The sequence below is a fragment of the Carcharodon carcharias genome, chromosome 9 (assembly GCF_017639515.1).
Source record: "Carcharodon carcharias isolate sCarCar2 chromosome 9, sCarCar2.pri, whole genome shotgun sequence".
Lineage (NCBI taxonomy): Eukaryota > Metazoa > Chordata > Chondrichthyes > Lamniformes > Lamnidae > Carcharodon > Carcharodon carcharias.
In genome coordinates, this window is record NC_054475.1 from 143,573,012 (window position 1) to 143,587,081 (window position 14,070).

Sequence of the window (14,070 nt, forward strand, 5' to 3'; positions counted from 1 at the left end):
TTGTTCTTTCCTCCCGGTCCGCAGCCGCCAGTACTCCGAGTAAAAAGCTGCGGAGGCACTGAACTCTAATTCAGAATCAAGATCGGTAGCGCATTAAACTTTCAGAAACTCTCCACTCCGATCGAATACCAACATTTTATCTTCAACTTATTCGCAGTATCTCGCCTATAATTTGGAAAATATGCTGGGCGGAAAAGATTTATTTAAAAATTATGAAGGGGGGGGTGGTAGTAGAGCGCTGCCGCTCGGGATTCTGGGAACTGTAGTTTTTCCGTTTGGGCCACAATCGCAGATACGCATGCGCCTTTATTTAATTTTTTTTCTTAGAAACCTTTTGATGAATGTTTCACGTTATCGTATTGCATCGTTCTTAACTAACAAACTGTGATCATGGAAAGGAATTAATTTCTTTATCAAAACCTCCGACCTAAAAAGAGGCCATTGGCGCATGCGCGGTGCTGGTGGCTGCCATTTTGTTTTCCTGAAGGGTAAACGGACGCGAGGTGGAGATGGTGCCTTTAGCCCAGAGTCTGCTTTCCCTGTCCGGTAAATGTCTGCTTGGTACGGTGGGATAGGGGTCGGCCCTCTCAGCTCTCGCCTCTCGTAAGGGTTTAACTGTTGTGTTGTTTTGGAAGGGTTTTCTGTGAGTTGTCAGCCCTTTCAAACCAGCCATCGCGAGCAATTGAGAGGGAAGAAGCGAGAGACAGAAGGGGAAATGTGACCCTATAGTTTAAGCAACTTAACGAGGAGGAAATACGCCACTGTTACAAAATCAGTGTTACAGGGTCGTTTTTCTAGGTACAAATTTGTGCCTCAAAAGTCTTGGGTGGAAACTATAACCTGGTGGGATATATGTTTCGGTTTAACAAAAAACGCTGTCCTTTTTCATTGAATTATCTAATTGCCTCGACATTATCTTAGCTGTATTTTAAAGTGTCCAAATTGCATTCTGTTGTGCCATGAGCGAAGCTATATCCGACACAGCTCTATTTGACTGGCCCACCAGATTTCGTTTAGCTGATAAGATTCTGCAGCCCATTTGATTTCATCATTCCAAAATGTCAACCCGACTAAATTTCTATTACCATATCTGGCTGTTGAGTTCAGTTTATAGGACATATCCATTCTTAAAAACACTCAGTTCTAACTGTATGAAGGTATACTTTCTGGTGTCTTCCCGAATATGCCCTTTTGTAACGCCTTTTTCAATCATAAGTATATTTATTGCCTGAGCTGTTTTTCCCTAGGATTTTTCTTCTCTTGGATAGCTGAACATGGACTCCCTTGACCTGTTTCCCTGTTATATTCAAAAAGGTTATTCTGATTTGCTTCCGGATTGCTGTAGTATCCTCTATATAATCCCTCTGAAATGGCACTTTTAAAAATTCATTCATGGGATATGGGCTTTGCCAGCTAGGCGAGCATTTATTGCCCACTCCTAGTTACCCTTGAGAAGATGGTGGCGAGCTGCCTTCTTGAACCGCTGCAGTCCATGTGGTGTAGGTACACCCACAGTGTTTTTTGGGAGGGAGTTACAGAATTTTGACTCAGCGACAGTGAAAGAACGGTGATATATTTTTCCCAGTCAGGGTGTTGAGTGGCTTGAAGGGGAGCTTCCAGATGGTGGTGTTCCATGTGTCTGCTGCCCTTGTTCTTCTAGGGGATAGAGGTTGTGGGTTTGGAAGGTGATGTGGAAGGAGCCTTGCTTCTCTAGATAGTTAACAGGCTAAGATTCCTTTGAAATCCAAATCCCTTAATTTATCTAAAAATGTAAATTCCCTTCACACCTTACATGCTATGTCAGCATCCATGTTGACTCCAAATGTAATTAAATCACACAGACAGACCCAACTATACTTAACCCCAATAAACCTACCTTGTCATAAACCAGCAAAATGTTATGAAAATTATTATACTTCACAATAGCCTTTGCAGTATCCAGTGCCTTCAGCTGTTTCTTGATATCACTTGGAGTGCGTTGAATCAGCTGAAGACTGGCATCTGTGATACTGGGGACCTCGAGAGGAGACCACAGTGGATCATCCACTTGGCTCCTCTGGTGGAAGATGGTTGCAAATGCTTAAGTCTTGTCTTTGCGTTGATGTGTTGGGCTCCCCTTTCATTGAGGATGGAGATATTGTTGGAGCTGCCTTGTGTTGTTTAATTGTTCACTACCAGTCATGGCTGGATGTGGTAGGACTGCAGAGCTTTGATCTGATCAGTTGGTTGATCAGATCTCTAGCTTTTTGGCGTGCAAGTAGTTCGATGCTGTAGCTTCACCAGCTTGACACATTTTACATGTGATGTTGCTGCTTGTGGCATGCCCTCCTGCACTCTTCTTTGAATTCTTCATGGCTTGTTGGTAAGAGTAGAGTGGGGGATATGCTGGGCCATAATTGTGGTTGAATGCATTTCTGCTGCTGATGACCCACAGCGCCTCATGGATTCCCAGTTCTGAGCAGTTAGATGTGTTCTGAATCTATCTCCTTTAGCATGGTGGTAGTGCCTCACAACACAATTGGGGGATTTGCTCAGTGTGAAGAGGGGACATGTTAGCTGTATGTTTATAATGGCAATGATTTATATTGATTGGTCAATGGCAGCATATTATGTCTCATTTTTGAAGCATGGGTTACATTTAACTTTGCTGACGTAAATTTGTAGTCTCTTACGTAGCTATGGAAGAAAAACAATTCTAGATTATTGTACATGATTTATATTGATTTATTATTACAGATCTGTAGTCAGGTTATCACTGACTACTTCAGAATGATCGCAGGACTTCAGTTCTCGTAAAAGGCAAAGTGGGACTGGATTTAAATCGGCTTTGTCTTAATCTGCCATTGGCAAAATGACAAACTGCATAGAATTACCAATACTGACCATAAAGATAAATTAAATTAGAATTTAGTTGTTATTTTATACGCTGGTCAATTTGCAGCGGTGCATTTATGCAGTGTGCCACCCTACTTGCCACAGTACTCAGCTGATTCATGCCAGGTTAACCTGAACCAGAGCCAACAGTTGAGAGTAGATTTTATGAAGGTTGTGTAATTGAACCCAGCAAAAAAAAAATTGCTACATTTTCAAATACAACCAGTGGACTTGGGGAAACAGCGCAGTCTTGATGAAAATTTCAGATGTTTCATTCAACTATTACAGTATGTCCTGACCTGAAAAATCAAGTTTTTCTTTATTTTGTTTCCTAATTAAATAGGAAATGAATGAAACCTTGAGTAATGAACTGAAATTCCCAAATATGTAGACCACATAGATTATTTGGAGTTTCTAAATGATGGAACACTTGTTGACATTTAATGTAGCTTGGTTAAATATAAAAGTAAAAGTGATATAATTACTCTGCTGCACCTTCCTGGTTTTGGTGCACCATTAAGATCAGGCCTGACAACATCATGGCTGTCGTTTTAAGAATATCATGTTGACTCTTCTATTGATTTCTGTCTGGAGAGATTTATGACCTCTAGGTCCCTCTTTCAGCAATTGTCATTCAGCAGATTCCAATTCTTGCCACTTGTGATATTAACCTGCATTGCTGCTGAACACTGATTCAAGCTTTGGATATGCCTCAACTTTGTATAAATGTTCTCCAGGCTGGAGAGTTCAATAGTGAGGCCTGTGGAGAAGCTTGAAGTTATGAGTAATCGCCATAAAAAGGATTTGTCTGGTTTTCATTGTTGATCTTTTTACGTTTTAGGTCGGAGCATTCGTCAAATTGTAACAAGACAAGCTCATCACAAAACTGGTCCTGACTTTCATGACAAGTATGGAAATGCTGTCCTTGTGGGAGGATTAGCATTCTGTGTTGCAGTCTGGGGTTATGTAAGTTGCTTCAAATGGAGTACCAATCTTTATTTGCTCTTTTCCTGCACTTTCAAAATCAAATGCCTGTATCAGACATCTGAGTCAAGAAGGACTCCTAGGCCTTAACCACTCCATGAGCTGGTGTCCAGCTTGGTGCTACTTTACAGCAACTCAGCAGCATGGGGATTGAATCTGTGTCCCCGGCTTCTGTGACATAGGTGCTGAAGCAGCAGTAAGATGTTTTTTTATTCATCCTGGACTGAGGGATTTGTAGCGTTTTATGGTGTGGCTTACTCATCTCTGACTTGCTCTTTCAAAACAATTATCTAAATTTTCATCAAATTTAACTCATGTACTAATTAATTTCTGAAGCAGAGAAGCACTTCAGGGTGCCTGCATGGCTTATCTGAAAGAGATGTTGCATTCTTCAAATCTTGTTCTTTAACTTTAATGCTTTAACCCAGTATCATTCTGATCAATCTCTGCTGCACCCCCTTCAAGGCCAATATATCCCTCCTAAGATGCGGTGCCCAGAACTGAATGTAGTATTCTAAATGAGGTCTAACCACTGCCTTGTATTGTTGCCCTCTTGCCCTATCTTCAAATGTTAACTTTAGCCAATGATAAAATGGGTGAAATTCCTGCGTTAGGTAAGCAGTGAACTATTTGCATGTTTAAGCCTCCAGCTTTGCTGCTACAATTCTGAGTGGCCTACAAGAAAGGGTGTTCAGTTTAACTGGTCAAATATTGGAGTGGAGCAAGTTTGTTTTTCAGAGCTTGTTTGTATGATATGACTGGATCACAGCACATCTCCAGATTACAGATTACAAAAAAATTAAGCCAGTTAAATGGTGCTTTCTAAGGAAAAAAGAACTTGCAAGTTATGTTAAGTTTAACAGCACCAGTATCATTGCAGTAAATTTCCAAGATTAGTTGAATTTCTTCTCCTTTTGATTCTGATATTTCAGACTGTACTGTGGAAACTTGTCCACTTGGTCATTGACATGAACCTAGACAATATTGGCAGGCTATTGTATTGGGTTGGTGGGACCAACAGCATACTTTGCCTGAATCCTTTTCTGATCTTCCAATATAGGTTTTCCGGCAGGGTCACTTGACGTTAAACAGCAGTATTCTTGTTTTTTTTTTCTTCCCCCATGCCCTCCCGTACCCCATTCCCACTCCTCCTAGCTGAGGGACTCTTGAGGATGGTTGGCCCCACATTGGTTATCAAATCGGAGTCTAAATCTGGAACCTGCCTTGTCTATATTGCATTTATCGACTGTTGTTAAAGACTCAAATTTTCTTAAAGGGGGGGTTATTACAATCAAATAGTGACTGGTAGAGGTCACTCTATATTAAGCAGAAAGAACTAAATTTAAATATTTGATCTCGTGCACAAGTTATTTTTGTTGGCCAGCACATTGGGACCATTATATTTATCTAGATCACAGAATCATAGTGCAGAAGAGGCCCTTCAGCCCATCGAGTCTGCACTGACATGTGAGAAACACCTTACCTACCTACCTAATCCCATTTACCAGCACTTGGCCCATAGCCTTGAATGTTATGACATGCCAAGTGCTTATCCAGTTACTCTTTAATTTAAAAAAAATTTAAAAATGACGGCTGAACTTCATCCAAAGTTGAGCCAAGTGTGTCTGAAAATACTTGTTATGTAATGACAAGTTGGGCCTGTGTGAAGTCAGTGCAATATTAGATGAATATACGAAGTAGAAGCAGGAGTAGGCCACTTGAGCCTGCTCCATCATTCAATAAGATAAAGGCCGATCTGATTGTAACCTCAACTCCACATTCCTGCCTACCCCTGATAACCTTTCATCCCCATTGCTTATCAAGAATCTACCTCCTTTAAAAATATTCAAACGCTGTGCTTCCACTGCCTTTTGAGGAAGAGTGTTCCAAAGATACTCAACCCTCTGAGAGAAAAAAATTCTCATCTATCTTCACTGAGTGGCCTTTTATTTTTAAGCAGTGACACCTAGTTCTAGGTTCCCCCACAAGACAAAACATCCCTTCCACATTCATCCTGTTAAGACCCCCCAGGATCTCTTGTGTTTCAAGCAAATCACTTCTTACTCTTAACTTCAGTGGATATGAGCCTAGCCTGTCTAACCTTTGAAAAGAGAACCGGCCATTCCAGGTATTAGTCTGGTAAGCCTTCTCTGAACTGCTTCCAATCCATTTACGTCCTTCCTTAAATAAGGAGACCAGTACTGTATATTGTGTTCCAAATGTGGTCTCACCAATGCCCTGTGTAACTGAAGCATAACCTCCCTACTTTTGTATTCAATTTCCCTCAAAATAAATGATAACATTCTAGTAACTTTCCTAATCGCCTGCTGTACCTGCATATTAACCTTTTGTGATTCCTGCATTAGGTTACCCAGATCCTCCTGAATCTGAGTTCTGCAATCTCTCCCCATCTAGATAACGTGCTTTTTTATTCTTCCTACTAAAATGGACAATTTTACATATTTGCAAATCTTTGCCCACTCACTTAACCTTTGTAGCCTCCCTATGTCCTCTTCACATCTTACTATCCCATCTATTTGTGTCATCATCAAATTTAGCAACTACCTATGGTCCCTTCATCCAAATCATTTGTTTAAAAGGTTGAAGCCCCAGCACTGATTCCTGTGACACACCACTCGTTACATCTTGTTGACCAGAAAATGACCCATTTATACCTACTGTTTCCTGTTAGCTTGCCAATCTTCTATCCATGCTATCCATATTACTATAGAATTATTATAGAATTATCCATTCTATCCATATTACCCCTTACCCCAGGAGCTTTTATTTTCTGCAGTAGCCTTTGATGTGGCATCTTATCAAGTGTCTTCTGGAAATCTAAGTACAGCACATAAAAACATAGCAATTAGGAATTGGAGTAGGTCATTCGACCTTTCAAGCCTGCTCTGCCATTCAGTATGATTGTGGCTGATCCTGTATCTCAATGCCATACTTCTGTTGTGTCCCCATACTCCTTGAAGCCTTCGGACTTTAGAAATCTATCTTATTTCCTCAAGTATATTCAGTGACTTGGCCTGCACAGCCTTTTGTGGTAGAGAATTCCACAGGTTCACTGCCCTGAATGAAGAAGTTTCTCCTCATCTCAGTCCTAAATGGCCTACCCCATATCTTGAGACTGTAACTCCTTGGTCTAGACTCCCAAACAGAGGAAACAACATCCCTGAATCCAGTCAGACCAGCCCTGTCGGAATTTTATAAGTTAATGAGATCCCCTCACATTCACCTAAACTCCAGTGAATGCAGGCCTAGCCGACCCAGTCTCTCCTCATTCAACAGTCCTGTCATCCCAGCAATCAATCTGGCCTATCTTTTGCCGCATTCCCTCTATGGCAAGTATATCCTTCCTTAGGAAAGGAGACCAAAACTGCACACACTGTTCCAGGTGTGATCTCACCAAGGCTCTGTCTGGCTGCAGACATCCTTGCTCCTATACCCGAGTCCTCTCACAATGAAGGCCAACTTACCATTTGCCACCTTAACTGCTTGCTGCACCTGCATGCTTGCTTTCAGTGACTGGTGTACAAGGATATCCAGGTCCCTTTGTACATTGGCATTTTGCAATCTGTCACCATTTAAATAGCACTCTGCCATTCTGTTTTTCCTACCCAAGTGGATAAGGTCACGCTTATCAACGTTATACTGCATCTTCCATGTGTTTGCCCACTCACCTACCTGTCCTAACTCGCCTTGAAGCCTCTTAACATCCTCCACACTGCTCACATTCCCACGTTGTTTTGTCATCAGCAAACTTGGAAATATTACATTTAGTTTCCTCATCCAAATCATTGATATATATTGTGAATAGCTGGGGCCCAGGCACTGATCCCTGCAGTACCTCACTAGTCACTGCCTGCCACTCCAACAAAGACCCATTTATTCCTACACTCTGTTTCCTGTCTGCTAACCAATTTTCAATCCATGCTAATATATTACCCCCAATCCCATGTGCTTTAATTTTGCACGCTAACCTCTTAGGTGGGACTTTCAAAAGCTCTCTGAAAATTCAAATGCACCACATCCACTGGTTCTCCCTTATTTATCCTGCTAGTTATGTCCTCAGAAAACTCCAGTAACTTTGTCAAGCATGAATATCCTTTGATAAATCCATGATGACTTTGTCTAACACCATTGATATTTTCTAAATGTCCTGTTATCACATCCTTTATAATAGACTCTAGCATTTTCCCCATTACTGATGTTAGCCTAACCTGTCTGTAATTCGCTATTTTCTCCCTCCCTTTTTTAAATAGTGGGATTACATTTGCCAGCATCCAATCTGCCGGGACTGTTCCCGAATCTGCGAAATTTTGGAAGATGACAACCAACACAGCCACTATTTCCATGGTCACCCCCTTTAGTACCCTGGAATGTAGATTATCAGGCCGTGGGGATTGTTGGCTTTCAGTCTCATTAATTTCTCCAGCACTATTTTCTCTTTTTATGAATTTGTCAATTCCTCCTTGCTAAACCCTTGGCTCCCTAGCATTTCTGGGAAGCTATTTGTCTTCCGCCATGAAGATGGAACTAAACTATCTGTTTAGTTGCTCTGCCATTTCCTTGTTCTTTATTATAAATTCTTCCGCTTCAGATTGTAAGGGACCTACGCTTGTCGTCTTTAATTTTTTTTCTTTTTACATACTTTTAGAAGCTTTTACAGTCTGCTATCATGTTCCCCGCTCTCATACTCTTTTTCCTCTGTTAATCAATCTCTTGGTCCTCCTTTGCTAAATTCTATACTGCTCCCAATATTCAGGCTTGCCACTTTTTCTAGCTACTTTATATGACTCCTCTTTGGATCTGATGCTATCCTTAATTTTGTTTGTTAGCCATGTTTGGGCCACTTTTCGTGTTGTGCTTTTGCATCAGAATGCATGCATTCTTTCCTTAAATATTAATCCATTGCCCAGCCTTTTAATGAAGTTCCCCAATCTGTTTTGGCCAGCTGTCACCTCATACCATCGTAGTTTCCATTGTTTAGATTTAGTACCCTATTTTCAGGTTGGACCACTTCACTGTCCATCCTAATGAAGAATTCTATCATGTTATGGTCACTGTTCCCTAACGGACTAGGCACAACAAGATTATTAATTTAATCCATCTCATTGCACAATACCAAATCTAGGGTTGCCTGTTCCCTAGTTGGTTCCTTGGCGTACTGGTCTTAAAAAAAAAACTGCATGCACTTCTGCCACAGTATTATTGTTAATTTGGTTTGGCCAATCTATATGTAGATTCAAGTCACCCATGATTACTGTAGCATTCTTGTTACATGCATCTCTAGTTTCCTGTTTAATGCCATCCCCTACCATAGAACTACTGTTTGGAGGCCTGTAGACAATTCCCACTAGTGTTTTCTGCTCCTTGTTGCTTCTCAGCTCCACCCAGACTGCTTCTATATCTAGATTTTGAGCCAATATCCTCGCTCACTATTGCACTGATTTCATCATTTACTAACAATGCCACCCCATGTCCTTTTCCTCTTTTTGCCTGCTCTTCCTAAGTATTGAATACCCTTGGATATTCAGTTCGCAGCCTTGGTCACTCTGCAGCCATGTCTCCATTTAATCTATTTGCGCTGTTAATTCATCTAACTTATTGTGAATACCCCCAAGCATTCAGATACAGTGCCTTTCAATTTGTCTTTAACAGTTTTAAACATTTTTTGTACAATGGCCCTATTTGCTGCTAGCCCCTGTTTCCTCTGCCTTCCACTCTTGTTTCCTACTTTTCTGTCTTTCATTTCTATCTTTATTTTTCTCTCTTGTGTCTCTCTGCTCAGGTTCCCATCCCCCTGCCACCTAGTTTAAACCCTCTCCCATATTACCAGCAAATACCCTTGCGAGGATATGGGTCCTGGTCCTGCTGAGTTACAAACTGTCTAGCTTGTACAGACCTCATCTTCCCCAGAATCGCTCCCAATGCCTTGGGAATCTAAACCCTTTCCTCCTACACCGTCTCTCCAGCCATGCATTCTTCTAGTCTAGTCTCCTAATCCTGATCTCACTAGCACGTGACGCTGGGAGTAATCCTGAGATTACCACCTTTGGGGTCCTGCTTTTTAATTTATTTCCCAGCTCCCTATATTCTGCTTTCAGGACCTCATCCTTCTTTTTACCTATGCTGTTGGTACCAATATGGACCATGACATCTGGCTGTTCACTCTCCCCCTTCAGAATGTTCTACAGCTGCTCATTGACATCCTTGACCTGGCACTAGGGAGGCAACATACCATCATTGTCTGTGGCTGCAGAAATGCTTATTTGTTCCCCTTACGATAGGAGCCCCTATCATTATTGCCATCCCACTTTTTATTTCTCCTTGTAGCTGAGCCACTTGTGGTGCCACGGACTTGGCTGTTGCTGCATTCCCCTGAGAAACCATCTTGCCCAGCAGTATCTGAAGTGGAAAATCTGTTAGAGAGGAAGATGGGCCCTGGGAGCCTAGGCACTACCTGCCTAGTGCTTTTACTCCGTCTGGCAGTCACCCATTTCCTTTCTGCCTAGCAGTGTTTACCTGTAGTGTGGACCACCTCACTGTACGTGCTGTTCACAAAGAACTCAGCCTTGCAGATACTCCAGTAATCCAGCTGCAGTTCAACCTCCGAAATGTGAATTTTGCGTAGCTGCAGCTGGAGACACTTGCTGCACACATGGTTGCCCTGGACACTGGAAGTGCCCCTGACTTCCCACATCACGCAGGAGGAGCATATCACGTGGCTGAGCTGCTGTGCCCTGACTTGCCCTTAAATTACAACCTTTACTTTCACTTCATATAGCTTAGAGAATGTTACGGACAGTAGAAATACTCACCAGGTCTAACTGACCAAGGCTCCCACTTTTCTTGGAGAAAAGGTCAGAAATGAAAGGATCACCTCCTCCTCTCTTCACTGAACACTCTCACTCACCAAACTCCAACTTAAGCACTTTCATGCAGCCCAAAACAATACTCCAGTGTTAGTCGATACTACTTCAAAGATCTCCTATAAATTGGTTAAACGTGACTTCTCTTTCACAAAAGCAAGTTGGCTGTACCTGATTACCTTATTTTTCCAAGTGCCCTGCTATAACGTCTTTAAGAATAGCTTCTATTAAAAGTTAGTACTGTATTTGGAGTGGACAACTCTACATCCAGGTGACACTCATGCCAAAGTGCAGAAGTCATTAAGTTAAAATGATTCTGGTGAATTTTTCATTTTATCTATGTACCTGGCAGACATTTGAAAACTTAAAAATTCAGTTTTCCTAACTGGAGTCCTCAAATGAAATTCTGTTGTTTCAAACATTGAAAAAAATATAACAACAAATTTTTGGTCTGAGTTATCAGGCTACATGCTGTAGTAATTTCTGTTTCTGTACTTTTTTCTTCTTTTTGCATGTAGGTTGCAACGCAGACTGGGCTCACATGGAACGTGTCTCCCATTGGCAAGATCACCCCTCAAAATTGGAGGGAAGACTAGAGGAATGGACCAAGTGTTTGCAAGAAATTGAGTACAGATGGGCTGGATTGCAAATTTGCGTCTAGCTCATGGCTTCTACTGTACTGATTACCTCTGTATATTGGGTATCATAGTAAATCAATAAATTATAGAAACTTTAAGTTGTGTTCTTTGTGGGGGTGAGGGAGCAAACAAGCTTTTGGGGAGGTCACATGGTTGTGAGGTTTGCTCATCAGTGATATAAATTTAACAATTTGCATTTCAGTCGTGCTGTTCATCAAATATAAATTGAAGGAAAGCAAACAAAAACATAAGGCTTGGGTGGGGAGGCCTAAGGTTCAGTTTAGCAGACTTAAAATGAAGAAATTGTTATGGCTGAGGAATGTAGACAAGGAGCAGAGGAAGTGGAGAACAAGGAATCAATTTGTATTGAAGATTGCTGAGGGAGGTTAAGGATGTGGAGGGATTTGAAAATGATAAGGATTTGAAAATCAGTTTGCTGGAGGACATTGAATCTGAGAATATTGGCTATAGAATCGTAAATGGATCTTAATTTGCGTTTATAACGAAACATAGAATTATAGAATGATGCAGCACAGAAGATTGTCATCGGGCCCTTTGTGCATATGCCAGCTCTTTTAAAAGAGTTAATTCATTTCGAGTCACTCCCCTACTCTTTCCTCATAGCCCTGCAATTTTTTTCACTTCCAAATATTTATCCTATTTCATTTCTTATTGAATCTGCTTCTACTGTTCTTTAGGGCAGTACATTCTGGATAATAACTTGATGTATTTTAAAGAAAAAAGCTATTTTGCCAGTTACCTTAAACCTGGATCCTTTATCAACCTTTCTGCAACTGAGAAAAGTTTATTATTTTTATTTACCCCATCAAAACTATTCAAGATTTTGAGCACCTCTATTAAATCTCTGCTCTAAGGGAAAGAACCTCAATTCCTCCAATCTGTCCCATGTTACTGAGCTCCCTTATCCCTGGTAACATCCAAATAAATCTCTACACCTTCTCCATGGTCTTGACATCCTTCTTAGTTTGGTACTGAAAATTGGAAACATTACTTCAGCTGGAGCCTAATCAGTGATTTAACATATGTTCCTTGCATTAATACTCCGTTTATTGAGCTAACGATCTTGCATGCTTTTTAAACTGTTGTCTCAACTTGCAGAACTTGCAATGGTAATAGAATGAGTTTTGGCAACAGTATGAGAGAGTTAGTGGCGGAAATGCATGGTACAGGAATGTAAACAGTTTTGGTGATGAAGTGAATGTAAAGAAATGAGTTTTGTCCAGCATTGTGTGGTATTCCGCAGTTGGGAATTTGACCTTTGCTGTCAACATATCCAACTGCCAGCAGGGACTGTGGGCCAGACTTCACCCACATGTAAACTGAAGGGAATGTCAGCCTAGATGGCTAATTGCAGAGGGAGTAGCATCAGTGATGGAAGTGGAAAAATAATGCAAACTGACGTTGGCATATTTGGAAATGCTGACATCCCCCCCTCCCTGCCCTCACCTCTCATCTTGCCCAACCCCTTTAATGATATTTTAGAGGATTACAGTACATCAAGAATGGAGCCTTGGACTACATTTGGATGTGACTGAGCATTGGTGGAGAGCTAACACCAACACAAATTAGTGGAACCTGAAGCTCATACTGAGAAATAAAATGGTTGCTAAAACATCAAGGAGCAACTAAGTTATGGTCATCCATTTGGTTTCTTTTGCCTTTCGCATCTTTCTTTCTTGCTGCCTTTCTAACCAAGCACAGCCAAATTTGGTGCAAATCCCAGTTTAAAAAAGTACTTTGGTTTTGGAATGCTTAAAAAGGCAGGAGTTGGTTGAAATACAATATGACAGGTTAATTGGCAAAGGAAGCAACAAAAAGCAACTTGACTCAGCAGTACTTGCTTGACCAATTTCAATGTTCTTAGATTCTGGAAAATCCATTGCAGTTTAGATGCATTGTATACAGTTGGCAGCAAATCTTTACTACACAGTTTAGATATAAAAGCATTTGTAAGATTAAAAGCAAAACCCGCATGTAAAGCAAGTCACTTTAGGTTTGTTTTGCTATTCAGTTGGGCTGTTTGCAGAATATTTCATTCATTCGTTAGTTGAGTTAGTTTAATGTAAGACAACACTAAAGTGAGTCAAAGGCCATCATTGCTAATGTGCAGACAAAAGTGAGTTCTGAAATGTGGATAATGTATTTTTAGTTAATTTAGCTAATTTTCAGTCTTAATATAGGGCTTGGGACTGAGCCACATGTGTGGGCTACTCAAAACCCTAAATGTGATGACATCCTGCCGTTCATCCTTTTTTCAAAATACTGAGGTCAACCTACCTGTTTTACTTCCAGCTATCTCCAACCTTGCCAAATATCCTGCATGGCATCATTGCCTTGCAACTACATGCCCCTTCATGCCATCTCTCCTATCACTTGCTGCTCAGAACTCGAGTTCAGGTTTCTTACAGAATGGATGGCACTGGTCATGACCAAGTAATTCAATGTAAAGATGATTGATTAATTGAAGGTTAATTCAAATAGGGCCTACAATATGCAAATACTTGTATTTGTACAAGGACAAAGATAAAAGCATTTGCGTCCAACATAATTCTAAAATTACATGGGAGGTGAAAAATCAACCTGGGCTTCTGTGTTGATGTTCTTACCTCACAATAAAAAGACTATGATAGGGCTTGTTTAAGTTTGCAGATAAAGATTAAGCACTATTGGAG

At 40.9% G+C, this 14,070-nt stretch overlaps 1 protein-coding gene across 1 annotated transcript; it reads left to right on the forward strand.

Annotated features, from left to right (window-relative positions):
* The first annotated feature begins 449 nt into the window (after positions 1-449).
* LOC121281806 (cytochrome c oxidase subunit 7B, mitochondrial-like) lies at positions 450-11,472 on the forward strand. Its single transcript, XM_041194809.1, has 3 exons — positions 450-546; positions 3,716-3,840; positions 11,258-11,472. Exons 1-3 carry the CDS (start codon positions 510-512, stop codon positions 11,333-11,335), a joined length of 240 nt encoding a protein of 79 aa, XP_041050743.1. The 5' UTR covers positions 450-509; the 3' UTR covers positions 11,336-11,472.
* Positions 11,473-14,070: the final 2,598 nt, after the last annotated feature.